The sequence below is a fragment of the Paroedura picta genome, chromosome 14 (genome assembly GCF_049243985.1).
Source record: "Paroedura picta isolate Pp20150507F chromosome 14, Ppicta_v3.0, whole genome shotgun sequence".
NCBI lineage: Eukaryota > Metazoa > Chordata > Lepidosauria > Squamata > Gekkonidae > Paroedura > Paroedura picta.
In genome coordinates, this window is record NC_135382.1 from 37,966,709 (window position 1) to 37,980,884 (window position 14,176).

Sequence of the window (14,176 nt, forward strand, 5' to 3'; positions counted from 1 at the left end):
TATCAAAACTTGTGCTTATTTTTCACATCAGTGGCCTGTCAAAGGTTTCAAGGGAACAGTGTATCGGGAACAGCCATGAACAATCCGAAAGCTGTCCGCACAGCAGCACAGAAATCAAAATAGGGGGTGATCCGTGTTTAGCTGCCGCTCCCCTCCTACAGGCTGGATGTCCAACTCAGTGCAACAAGGAGACCCCTCGGAGGATGGGTTTAGACCCCCTCCAAACTATTGGCAAGCCACATCGTTCCCCCACCTCTCCAGAGGGAAGGGGCTCTTCATGAAATTAGGAAGATCATTGCAAAGAAGGGGGATGCGCGTCCACAAAGCTATGGGTGATGACGGCACCCGACAATAAGATCTGAACAAATCCTGCTGTCACTGAATGTCAATCTTGGGAATTTATGGTTGCAAACCTAGGTGAAATCAATTCAGCCTGACATCTGTGACCTGACAAGCACCCAGGAGAGGCCTGCAGGATTTGACTTGCCACGTCACGTGTGGAAGGCAGCTAACAGAATACAACAAGGCTTTGGAAATGGCCTAGAGCTGTTTTTTAAACAGGGCAAAAATACCAGGTCCCAAGTGTAAAAGTGGGGCTGCCCACCAAAACTCCTTCTACCCGTCACAAGACTGTGAGCATTGTGCTTTCCAGGGAGATGTGACGGAGCTCTTTGGAGTCTTCCCCGCTGCAGTTGAGAGGATTGAAAGGTTAGATAGTTGTAATTCAGGGGGATTGCCCAATCTAGCTGCATAACCGCTGTATTGATTTGGTTATGTGTTTTATATTACATAACCAAGTTTAGCCTGCTAGCCTTGTTGACTAAAGAGAACCTCCATGCTGAGAAGCAGTCAACCTCAGAACCTCAGTGCCAGGAGGCAACACTGGGGGAAGATAGGCCAATGTACGAGACAGGATGCTGGATGAGACTGGCCTGATCCATCAGGGCTCTTAATAGCCTAACCCAGTTGGTAGCTGCAAAAGTCTTCTTTTGGACAGTGCCCTACTATAATATCAAATCCGGATTCTGCACAATATAGTTCCAGTTTCAAGCAAATGATCCCTTTGTTCGTGGGAGAGGTTAGCCTAAAATGAGTTATATTTATTGGCACTTTTGCCGTCCACTTTGGAGCTGAATTGATGAAACCTGGCGTGTCATTTTTCATCGTCTCTGAGCCCTACAAGGGGAAACAAACGCTCTGACAGGGGTCCAGAAACACCTTTCGCCGGGGGGGGGGGGAGGAATGATTCCCCCGTTAATGCAAAGTGACTTGCCATTTTAATTTGGTTACTTTCAACTGGCGCTCACAGCGCGCGGAATCTTAATGAGTCAACGGGCTTGGAGCGCATCGGCCCAGAACATGTTTGCTCTTGCGTTGCATTTGCCATTCTCCGGGGCTCTGAACGTCGGCTGACTTGGCATCGGACAGCGAGGCCGAAATGAGTTCAAGCGCCTTCTTGATAAAGCCGTCGGGCTGGTTCCCGTCTCTCAGGCAGCTTTGGCCAAATTGCAGTCTGGAATCGAAAATGACCATCCCTGGTGCAAGACGATTTAATTGTCCAGGGTGCTTGAGAAAACGCATTTGTCTGTTGCCAAGCATGAAGGTGCCTGATGCAGAATCAGGCCACTACTGTCTACTCAGACTGCCAGGTCAGTATTGTCCACTCATGCTTTCCAAGGTGTCAGGCGGAGGGCTCTCACGTTACCTGCCGCCTGGTCCTTTTAACTGGAAATGCTGGGGATTGAACCTGGGACCTCCTGCACGCAAGGCAGAGGCTCTTCCGCTGAGCCACAGCCCTCCCCCGTTGTGTTAGCTTGCGGGACGTGGTGAGAAGGTTCTCCTATGCATTTTTATGTACTGAATGTCTGCAACCAGATAGGGTAAGCAGATGTCGATGTGGCTTGCTGAGACTCCATTGATGGACCTCCATGGATTTCTAAATGTCACAGGTTCTGTTTCCTGTCCATAATGCAGGGATTATAATGTTGCACTAATTTGTTTTACAGGAGAGGCCTAAAGGCTGGGGGGGGGGGGCAAGAGTTCACGCGGCCTAAGGGAGGGTCTCCAGCTTCCTTTAGAATCCTGACCCAGTCGGGTGGGTGCAGCCCCAACATTTCTATTTATCTACTGACTTTTCAGACTTGCCCTCCCAGCAAGCCAGCTCAGGGCAGCGTGCAACAGTGTGGTATAGTTGTTAACAGCAGCGGCTTCTAATCTGGCAAGCCAGGTTTGATCCCCCGCTCTGGCAAGGAAGGCCATGGCCAACCGCCTCTGCTTCCCCCTCGCCCAGAAAGCCACTCCGTGTGATTGTGGTGAGTTGGCTGCGATTCAACAGCACTTTATACACACAAGGTTGGATAAGCACCCTGAATACTTGAAGGCGGTGAGCTGCTTTCTGGGGATAATCTTCTCTTGGCACGGGTCTCCTCTGCCCATGTTTGCAAAATGCCAATTTGGACCTGAGAAGCCGCGTGACTTGGATCCGAGGGAATCAAATGCTTCAAGTCCGTGTCGTGCCAATTCACACCCTTCGTTCAGAAGTTTCTTGCGTCTGCCTGAGGCCAGTCACTTGTAATGAGATGGATCGCGGTTTAGGGGGGGGGGCAAAAGCTATCATAGGGGGCGACTCAGCAGATGCAAAGGAGCTCTATAGACGCTGACCCAATTTAAAACGGTTGGGGAGCTGGTCCGAGGTGCTCCGTTCCTCCAAGCCGGTCTTGCAAAAGAAGCCCGTCGGTGATCACTTAAATACACATCTGGGCTCCCCTCTTTTGTTCTCAATTGATTCTGGGGCTTTGGGGAGGAGTAGCTATTTAAAAATGCACAGAATCAATTAAGGCACGATCTAATCCTGTCTTGACTGTCTCTGGAGGTTTCCACACCAGCCTGACTCGTTGCGGCCTATCTAGGATCTGCCACTTTCCCTCTCGGCTTCGGTCTTGCCTGGCTTGCCCATGTGTCTGGATAAAGAGAAGAAGCCAAGGCACAAACCTTTGGCGTTCAATGACAGGCCACCCCTTTAATCAAACTTGTAACATCTGCAGGAGGAACTAGGTTAACACCTGCGGCTCAGAAGCAGGCTAGCTGGCCACGCGGCTGACCAACAGCCCTTAAGCTGTACTCTGCTCTGGTCCGGCCTCACTTGGAGTCCTGTGTTCAGTTTTGGGCACCCCAGTTGAAGAGGGATGTAGACAAACTGGAGCGTGTCCAGAGAAGGGCAACAAAGGGGCATATTATGCTTCAAGCAGGAAGGGGGAGAAAAGAGCTCAAATAAGTTCAAATCACCCTAAAGTACCTTGTATCTTTCCGAAAGCTTCTCCTGGTCTATTGTAGTTGGCAGCACATTTTGGTACCTCTTTTTTTATTAACGGAGGCTAACAAAAGATTTCTTTTTCGTTATTATTATTCCTTACCGGAGAATTTTGAAAGCCTGTTTTGATCATGTCATCGTATGTCTCTCCCCCCCCCCCCCGCTCCCTTATCTTCAATCTTTCAAGAACAGGGGCTGCACAACGGTAAACCCCTCCTTGCTCCGCAAATGCATTATTTATGGCCTGTAAAACGTTCAATTTCGTTCCAGGGTGACTTTTTGTTTTTTTAATTTTCTCGCGAAGCGGTGAATAATTAATGGCAACTTAAACAAATTTGTTGTGGCTGAGCGGCCGTTTGTTTGCCGTGAGTAACGCTCCCTGCTTTCTCTGTTAATTTTGAGTTCCAAGCGACGGTCAAGGAAGGCACGACGGGCGTGATAGTGAATTTGACGGTCGAAGATCGGGACGACCCGGCGACGGGCGCCTGGCGGGCTGTTTACACCATCATCAACGGGAACCCCGGCCAGAGCTTTGAAATCCACACCAACCCCAAGAATAACGAAGGGATGCTGTCCGTCGTCAAGGTGAGGAGCGTTTCTCGGGTCTTGGGGGCCCCGGGAATGCGATATCTTACGTCGTCCCTTATTATGCTCGACAGTGTCCAAGATTTCCGCCTGCCTGCCTGCTTGCTTGCTTGCGTTTGCTTGGAGTCTTCTCCGTCGGCTTCTGGAGATTTGCGTTGTGCTTGCCAAACTAACTGTGAAATGCCTGACAACAGTGGCTGCTTCCTTCCGAGGGGAGGTCATGATTTGTTCTGAGTTATGTAGGAAGCATAGACTGTGTGTGTTTTTGGCAGCCTCCCGGCCTGTCTGTAGCCAACTTGGAGCACTTTGACTGCAGGTTCGTTTGTTAAAGGGAAAAACGACATGAGAGAAATCTCAAATTAGCGGCTATGGGACAATGTGGCAAACCGCGTCCCAAGAGCCTATCTCTGTTTCTTAAAAGGATAGTGGTAATCCGAGCTGGGTTGCTCTTCTGATCTGTGGAGAAGCATTTAGGAGATACTATGGAATATTCGGGGCCTAGGGACCAAGCCCTAGGAGGAAAGACTGAGGGACTTGGGAGCGTTCAGCCCAGTAACTGAAAGGTTGTCACTTGCAGGAGAGCAGGTAGGGGTTCCTGTTGACAGCAGAGGAGAGGACCTGAAGGAATGGGTTTAAACTACATGTAGAATAGTACTGGCCAGATGTTAGGAAATATATTTCCCCGGAGTAGTTCAGCAGTGGAATGGAGGTGTTGAGCTCCCCTTCACTGGTGGTCTTCAAGCAGCAGCTGGGCAGATACATCTCATGGATGTTTTAGGCTGATCCTGCAGTGAGTAGGCCTGTATGGCCCCTTCCAGCTCTAGGATTCTAGGAGTCTAGTTCAGCCGTGGAATGGGCTGCCTAAGGAGGTGGTGAGCTCCCCCTCACTGGTAGTCTTCAAGCAGTGGTTGGACAGATCTTTATACTGGATGCTGGAGGCTGATCCTGTATGGAGCAGGGGGTGGGATTAGATGGCCTGGATGTCCCCTTCCTACACTAGAATTCCATGATTCAGTGTCACTCTTGGTCTGAAGGAACTGTAATTCGTCATCTGCAAAACAGGGACGATCCAGTATTCTGTTCTCTTCCAGCCTTTGGATTGCGAGATTTCAGCTTTCCACACGCTCCTGATCAAAGTCGAAAATGAAGATCCCTTGGTTCCAGATGTTGCGTATGGCACCAGCTCCACGGCCACTGTTCAGATCACCGTCCTGGATGTCAACGAAGGCCCCATTTTCCACCCAAACCCAATGACTGTCACCAAACAAGAGAACATCCCTATAGGCAGCGTCGTGTTCACCGTCAACGCCACCGACCCGGACAAATTGCAGCATCAGACAATAAGGTAGGTGAGATCAACTATCAAGGGGGATTTCTTATCCATTTGATCCACATTATCCATTTCAAATTCTTAGTATGGAGAGTCTTCAGAGATACAGGTCATGGTTTCAACATACCCATGGGGGCCATGAAACCTACTGACACCTTTCCTGGTGCCCACCAAGTGTTTTTAGGAAGTTGCCCAGGTGAGGTTTCTGCCCAGGAAGGCTTTAACCAGCTATTGTTGATTGGCTCAGTAGATGTTTTTAAAATGTTGATTTGGCATGACAGCACAAGGATGGTCACTGCGTGAGCCAAGGGAAACTGTAGCGGCCATTTTCTGGATGGCTCCGCCTCCTGCTTCAACCATCATGTGGCAGCCACACTGGGTCAGATTCCTAAAGATGCCGCTAAGGCTAAAAATGTTGGAGACTCCCGGCATCGGTTGTTGTTTTCATATTTTGGAGAGAAGGAATTCTCGATAGCTGAAATGTATAACCTGATGTTATGATGAGCCAATTGAAGACTAAAAGGCAGCTCAGAACTCAACCCAACTTGGAACTGTAGATCAGGGGTAGTCAACCTGTGGTCCTCCATATGTTCATGGACTACAATTCCCATGAGCCCCTGCCAGCATTTGCTGACAGGGGTTCATGGGCATTGTAGTCCATAGACATCTGGAGAACCACAGGTTGACTTCCCCTGCTGTAGATGACGGTTGGGCTGGGAGGCTTACTTTTTCTAGGTTCGCACCTCAGCATTCTTCCTTTGATTCAGGGCGCCTGCAAAGCTTGGCATGGGGGAATCACACTTGCGTGAATATTCCCGGGTAGGAATCTGTTCCTTTTGTTCCCAAAAGTTAATGTTCCAGAAATGATGTATTTGCTATATTTGTACCCTGCTTCTCAACCAAGAGCATCTCACTGAAAACGGAACACAAAGGCCCATTGAATCACCCCGGTACTCGCTGAGCATTCCATTTCAACCCCCGCAGAACGGGGGGAGTCACGCTGTCCCACCCACTGCGTACTTTGGGGGTCCGCAGCCCCAGAGATTAAGACACAAGAAATAATTGTGGTGGCTGCTTCATGCCTTCCTTCTCATGAACTGAATTGCTCGTAGCTGGATGCTGGAGGAAGGAGGTGTTCAGGAGCCGGGTTCAGGTTCAGTTGAGGGTGCTTGGGTGCTTCTGGTCTCCCTTCCTCATGGTCCCGTCAATGGCATTTGGAAGCTTTGGGGTGCTGTTCTTAATGGGAGATGAATCCCAGGTATGATGGTTGACATGGGGCCACTTCCTGTCCTCTTGCTGATGGTAACTGGAAGCTGGACCAAGAGGGGGGGTGGTCCTGGGGATGGACCCAGGAGTGATGGGTTGTCTCCCGACCTCCTTCATTGATTGCAATTGGAAGCCAGCGGGAAGCTGGGGGAAGAGTGCTCGGAGCCAGAGTCGTACTGATTTTTTTTATTGGGATACAGATGCCCTTCAACTAAAGAATAACAATCAGCCAAGTGCCCACCCCCTCTTCCCCCTTTTCTGCAGGAAAAAAACAGCCACCGAGGATCAATGCCATGAAATGATGCCTTTCGTAATACCAAAATAATATTCCGCATTTAGTCCAGGTCTCCAAGGAAGAGGATGGACTATTAAGTGCTGCCATTGTCTCACATTTAAAGACGGGGAGAATCAATTATAATGTCATTTGGTGACATACAATTGCTGTTTCCTGGCTTGAATCTCCTGTGGCGATAGAATGTGCAAATATATTAGATTATTCTCGTCGACCCACACGTTTGCACGCGCCCGTGGAGAGGGAAACAATATCTTGTTCGGTCCAAGGAGACCTGCTATTTGAAATCGAGCTGTTTCAATGCTTCGTTGCAAGAGACGGAAAGGAGAAAGCCTCTGTGCTGGCATCAAGGTTAAATAGCTGGGACACAAAAGGGACCGTGCAGAGCCCAGACCGTGGGAGATCACCGTATGGTCGGGATAGGAATGGAAAGAGCTGCGTTCAAATCCTCGTTCTGGCACATAGCTCTTTGGGCTGCACTGTACCAGCTACACATTCTCTCTCAGTTACTTGACTCATGGGTTGAACGCCCAAGGAGGGATCATTTCAAGCTTCTTAAATGAAGGGTAGGAAAAAAAGAGAGAAGGAAGGTGGCATGGGATAACGATCTTAAGCAGGGCGGATATTAGGAAGGGAGACCTCCAAGGAAGACTCTGTCAAGGAAGCCATGGTCAACCACCTGTGCTTCTCACTTGCCATAACAGCCCTGTGCTGGGGTCAGTACCTGGAAAGGGGACCACCGAGAAAGACTCTGTAGAGGAAGGCCATGGCCAACCACCTCTTCTTCTCACTTGCTTTGAAAGCCCCTTGCTAGGGTCAGTACTTAGAAGGGAGACCACCAAGGAAGACTCTGTAGAGGAAGGGCATGGCCAACCCCCTCTGCTTCTCACTGGCCTTAATAGCCCCATGCTGGGGTCAGTACTTGGAAGGTTTCCCAAAGAACCATCACATTTCCAAGGGAACTTTCTGGAGGGAAAAGACCAAGAATCCAGGAGCTCTTTTTCTCCTGCTACTTTTAGATCTCCAGGTAAAGAGTCAGCTAGGAAATGATGCCAAATCCCCTACCTAATACCCTGGAGAGCCCTTGCCTGTCTGAGTAGGCAATACTGACCTTGATGGACTGAGGACCAGATTCATTTTCAGACCACTCATTTTGTGTTTTCCAATGTTCCCATTGACGCCTGTCATGATTTTCAGGAGAGTTCTTTCGGCAAGAACAGGCTTGTTGGTTATTTTCATCATTCGGTGTTGGGAGGGAGCGGTCTCAAGAGAGCGTGGCAGAGGCATGGAAAGGGTTAAGAACACCACCCCCAATCGGTGGAAGGCACTGAAACTGCCCCTCCACCATGACTTGGCCAATGTTTTAATGGCGACGTTGAGCATGCAAATTGCAGGCGGGTATTAGGGGCTCCTCAAAGTGGCTTCCTTCGCTTGACAAATTGCATAGCTCAGCCAGGCGGGAGAGCGCAAATCCCCTTGGCCGCGGACCACAAATCGCAGTCCGCAGCAGAGGAGTTAGTCAGTCTTGAATAGCAATTGCTGCTTAATCCAGAGTTCAGGACTCAGCGTTGACCAGAACTCCTGCTGCCAACTTTGGATGTCTCTCTGTCTCTGTCTCTGTCTCTGTCTCTCTCTCTCTCTCTCTCTCTCTGTCTTTGTCTCTGTCTCTGTCTCTGTCTCTGTCTCTCTGCCTCTGTCTCTCTGTCTCTGTCTCTGTCTCTCTGCCTCTGCCTCTGTCTCTCTCTGTCTTTGTCTCTGTCTCTCTCTCTCTCTGTCTCTCTCTCTCTCTCTCTTTTCTTTTTCCCAAAGAGTGGCTTCCTTTCCTTAGGCTGAATGTCTAGAAAAGAGTTACAATAACAGAAAGAAAACTTGAGGTTAAGGGCCAGATGCTCATTCTCCGTGAACAAAGACTCCAGGCGTAATATTGGAGGGTGAAGGACGCAGACTGCTGAGTTACAGAAGCTGCATGTGATTCTGTTGGCGGGTGTCTCAGTGACCTCTCTTGCGTGCAGCTTTAAGGGAGGCAGGTGTATGGAAGTGCCCGAGCTGGCCATTGTCCCTCCATACATGGATCTATAAAGACTGGGTACAAGTGGGCGGGACAGTGGGAGGGACTTCCTGGCAGGGGGGAGAGGCCTAGGCTAGCACAGCAATGACATCATTGCGGACACAGTGACGTCACTTCCAGTGCACAGTCGAAGTGGGGTCATCGTGTCACCCGCAAATCAGGACACAGGATAGAGCTTGGGGAGGACCTCATGGGGGCACAATGCCACACCTCCCAAGATGTCCCATTTTCTTCAGGGGAACGGATCCCTGTAGTCTGGAGATGTGCTGTAATTCCAGGAGCATTCCCAGGTCCTTCCCGGTGGCTTGCAGCCCTAGAATTGAGCCCATGTTTGGAGCCATGTTTTCCACCATCTCTTGTGCCTGTGGTGGCCGCCAGGTCTGTTCCTGGTCATTCTGTGTTCGCGTTTTAATTCTACTGCCATAGCCTGGCAGTTCTGTCTCATTCATAATGCATCGGGTTTACGCTGGGCTGGCTTTCCTCTTCTGCCCCCCCTTCCCGCCCTCATTGAATGCAACACTTAAAAAACTCCAGCTTGTCGGCCTGCTGAGAACCCAACGCTCCTTATAAATAAAGGACGAAACAAAACTTGTGCTTGGCCATCTATTTAGAGCCGCGTGGCAGAGGGCACTCCCGGAAAAGATTCTTGCTGAGCTCCAGAGCTCTTTAATGCAAAGGCAATGGCCACACACTTCACAGTGAGTATCGAAGAGGCTCAGAGAGGTTGTGGCACAACAGAATCGGCGAGCGTGCTCGGCGCAACGCCCCGAACTCACGAATAGAGCACATTGGGGCACAAATTTCCCCGAGAAGCATTCAAATGGGTTAGGCTGGCGTTTGAGAAATAGTCTCGGTTTCCTAAATAGCTCTACTGGGACTTGGGAATTTGGAGGCAAGTGAAGCGGCCTGTTTCATTTCCTGGCTCATTTGACAGAGTGGGTCATCACAACAATTAACTCCTAGTCATTGGAGGGGCAAGGCGCAGTGGCTCCTTTCTGTCTGGCACACATCTGTCCTTTAACCCTTTTGCCAAATGCTTAGGAGGATACTCAATAGGGCTGTGAGTGTCCTGCATAGTACAGGGGGTTGGACTAGATCAGGGGTAGTCAAACTGCGGCCCTCCAGATGTCCATGGACTACAATTCCCAGGAGCCCCTGCCAGCGAATGCTGGCAGGGGCTCCTGGGAATTGTAGTCCATGGACATCTGGAGGGCCGCAGTTTGACTAACCCTGGACTAGATGATCCCAGACGTCCCTTCCAACTCTATGATTCTACGATTCTCTCTAAGAAAGCAAGGAGGTGAATTTTACAGGAGGCCCACAATGTCTCATTTGGAGTAGCATCACTTGCGGGGAGGGTTCAAAATATTAGTTTGATTGGAGTAAATTCAGAACGGACCTGGAAAGCCCCATCTCACCAGACTGCAGGAGACAACCACAGCTGGCCTGGTTAGTGCTCAGAGAGGAAACCACCAAGGGAGTCCAGGGCCGATTCCGCACACATAGGGTAATGCACTTTCAATGTGCTTTAACAGCTGGATTTTCCTGTGCAGAACAGGAAAATCTACTTCGAAAGTGAATTGAGAGTGCATTATCTATTGTGTGCAGAACAGGCCCTGGTTTGCTGCACAGAGGCAGGCAATGGGGAACCACCTCCAAACTGTTCTTGGATGACAACCCAACAGGGTGGCCGTAAATTGGTTGCAACTTCATGGGACTTTCCGCCACCCCCAGATTCAAAAGAGATAGGCAGCGATCAGAGAGGTTGTTTCCGTGGAGGGAGGAGGAAAAGGGAAAAAAGGGATGGAGGAATCATGTGTGTGTTTGGGTCAAAGTGGGAAGCAAATGTTGGTCCAAAAACAATGGCCTATTGTTCTCTTATTTTTGCCTGGCAGCTGATGTATTCAGAATCAGGGCAGCCTTAGCCATCCAGGTTTGGTTGGCATAACCTGTTGTTTATTTTGAATTCACATGAAGTTTTGAATTTCTTCTGCAGTTACTCCCTTTTCTCAGAGGGAAAGGAAACCAAGCCTTTGTGCAGTATACAATCAAAGAGTTAATCCAAGCCCGCTATTAGCACAGTGGCGACAAGGTTTGTGGAATTTGATTTCTTAATCAAGGCCTGCCCTGAGTTTTGTCCCGGATTTAAGAGTTTAATTCCGGGTGCCTCTTTCCCACCTCAGAAATTTTAATCAGAAGATCAGGGTGTCGGTGAGAAGTTAAAGGCCAAATTTAATAACGTTTTCTACCTTGGGAAATTAGAAGAGACTCCCTCTCGAAAATCCATTATTAACAGTAGATCTTAATTACACACATTTACCGTCCTCAATAATTTCCCGGGTCGGAGGGATCCTTCAAGGTATTCCTTTCTAATGTGGGCTTAACAAAACCGAGATCCGCAACAGTTCGAGGGGGGGCGAAGGATTTTTTTTTTAAGAAGTTGTTTACAGCTCTGTAGTGGTAATTTTTAATTAAAGCAATGCTCTCTGCTTTCATATTTTATTGTGGCAATATATTTTTATTACCTACTGTGCTTCTGGAGTGTTAATTATTTATGTAAATATATTACTGCAACTTTCATTCTCCGGGAATGATGGGACGGATCTTTCTTTCACAAAGGAAAAGCACGGCCTTGTTGATTACACTTTAGCAGTATGTCTAATTGATTAAATAACCACATTAAAGGGCCTCACATATTATCTGCAAGGATATTGAGAAGATGGCGAGCAACCCAAAAGTTATTTTTCTAAATAACCGGAGTGACTGCGTGACAAAGAGACCCCCCCCCCCCCGAGTCCACCATAGGATTGGATTCAGACAAGGTGACACAATTTGGGTCCAAGTCTTCTTCCTCATCATCCGGCACATTAACCGATCCGTCCGGGATACTGGGAAATGGACATCTGAGGACATCTCAGGCTGCTACATTTCCCAGGTGAGGTAATGGGGTAGAGAGCCAAAGTTTTTCACAGTCAGAGTAGTTCAGCAGTGGAATAGGCTGCCTAAGGTGGTGGTGAGCTCCCCCTCACTGGAAGTCTTCAAGCAAAGGCTGGATACACACTTTTCTTGGATGCTTTAGGATGCTTAGGGCTAATCCTGCGTTGAGCAGGGGGTTGGACTAGATGGCCTGTATGGCCCCTTCCAACTCTATGATTCTATGATTCTATGATAGAGACCCTGCCACAGTTCGCCAACCTGTCAATGGCTTTTGAGCAAAGCTCTGCGGTAGAGTTCTTCCCCAAAAACAGAGCAGGTGCCACAGTTCATGCCTGCCCCCCCCAAACCTGTGCAGCCTCCATCTGCAGCTCCACCACCAGAAGATGGTGCCCACCTCACCCACTCCTCCCCACCCAAAACTTGAGCATTGAGCAGGTGAGTTGGTTAAATGGCCAGTATGGCCCCTTCCAACTCTACGATGCTACAATCTCCAGAGAAATTGGTTGTCCCCAGTGTGAGACAGAATTCTGGACCAGATGGACCACTGGCTTGATCTAGCAGAGCTCTTCCCATGTTCTTCTGTGTCATTTCTTCCTGAAACGGCCTAGCAGAGAATATACCCATATCGCTGTCCATGTCCCTCGTCTGACGCCTTGTCGGTTTGCAGGAGTCTAGACTGGTGGGTCCATGGATGAAACAACGGATCACGCTGAAACCAGAAATGCAAAGACTGTTTTGGTTCTTTGTGCTGGCGAACGAGAAGTAGAAATCCGTGTTGTGCCTCACAGGATCGAGGCCTGACGAGGAAACATTTGTGAACACCAAATGAGAGAGGAATAATTGTGCTCGTAATCCGCATTTGAACCATGAAATGCAGCGCGCGGTTTTATAATGAATTCCGATTGCAGCGGCTTCTCACGCCAGCTGGCCCTTAAATCTTTTGTCTTTGATCTGTGGCTTAAGGTCAGAGATAACGCGCCCAGGAAGACTGCACTGGGTTTCCTCGTGTTTCGGAATGTTTCCATCCTTAATTTTTAATGATATTTTACATCAGTTTGTCTCTTCCGTGCGCCAAAGAAGGAGGTCAGGCCAAGCCTGTATTTTTCTAGTCTTTAACGATTCTGATAAAGAAAGGAGGGAACAACTATCCCCCAACCCACCCCTACAACCTACCACATAACTCCCCTTCCCTGTATTCAGACATCCCTTCTTAGTAGGAATCTCAAGATGTTACCTATGGTTTCAGGATTGTAATCTCCTGGGAGTCCCCATGGAAAGAAACAGAATCTCTGGCTAAAGGATCAAAAGGAAGAGAGGTAGCTAGTTCTTGCTTCCTGCATCCTGAGGCCCAAAGACCAGATTGAGTTTACTCGGTTTTAGATTAAATGTTAGATTACGTTTTACTCTGCTGTGGTTCGGCCTCACTTGGAGTCCTGTGTTCAGTTTTGGCCACTCCAGTTGAAGAGGGATGTTGACAAACTGGAGCGTGTCCAGAGGAGGGCAACAAAGAGGGTGAGGGGTTTGGAGACCAAGACGTATGAAGAAAGGTTGGGGGAGCTTGGTCTGTTTAGCCTGGAGAGGAGACGATTGAGAGGGGATTGGAGAACCATCTTCAAGTATTTAAAAGGCTTCCATGTAGAGGTTGCAGCAGAGTTGTTCTCTTTTGCCCCGGAGGGCAGAGCTAGAAAAAGACTCCCGGCCCTGGTTGAGGCCAGACTCACCTCTCTGGGGCCAGGGATCCACGTAAGTCACAGCCAGGGCTACTGGCAGAATTCATGCCTGTCTGTCCTCAGGAGTGGTTGAAATGCTTTGTCAGGCAGTGTTGCCCTTGAGCCGGTGTTGGGTGGGTGGTTCGCACTCTCTCGGCTCCCGAGCGTTTCAAAAAACTATACAAAATTCAATGGAACGGAGCAAGAAAATGGCTTATCGCTGCTGCCCCTGTTTATGCTGCCAATCACCGGCCCTTGGTAGGTGGCAGAAGCATAAGCTATGAGTCATGAAACTAATTCTCAAAATGTATTTCATCCTCTGCTGGCAGCTTCATCAAGCGGACCTGAGCACCCTCCGTCAAAACGTGATGGCCGCCCAAGACCATAATTCCTCACCTTAGCAGAGGTGGGGGGTGGGATTAATTCAGGACTCTGCGTATTTGCAGGAATGGATTAGTCAGCAACCTCATTTTGTCTGTGTGTGTGTGTGTGTGTGTAAGAGAGCTTTAGAGAACCTTGAACCAAGAGCATATTTTTTATGTAGTTAGACGCTCCATCACTGTTAAATATGCTTTTCAGAGTTTGAAAGGGTTGTCTTAAGTCAAGAGAATTCTTCCCGGGGGAGGGGGGGCGGTCTATAAGGTTAAATGTATAGCCCACCCCATCAGAGGAAACATGG

The 14,176-nt window shown here is 49.0% G+C and overlaps 1 protein-coding gene across 2 annotated transcripts in view; it reads left to right on the forward strand.

The window, feature by feature from the left end:
* CDH13 (cadherin 13) overlaps positions 1-14,176 on the forward strand; it is a 416,230-nt gene that overhangs the window by 357,994 nt on the left and 44,060 nt on the right. For both annotated transcript variants that reach the window (XM_077310005.1, XM_077310003.1), the window contains 2 exons: positions 3,713-3,895; positions 4,987-5,240. In XM_077310005.1, coding sequence (XP_077166120.1) covers positions 3,713-3,895; positions 4,987-5,240 — 437 coding nt within the window. The remainder of the gene's footprint in view (positions 1-3,712; positions 3,896-4,986; positions 5,241-14,176) is intronic.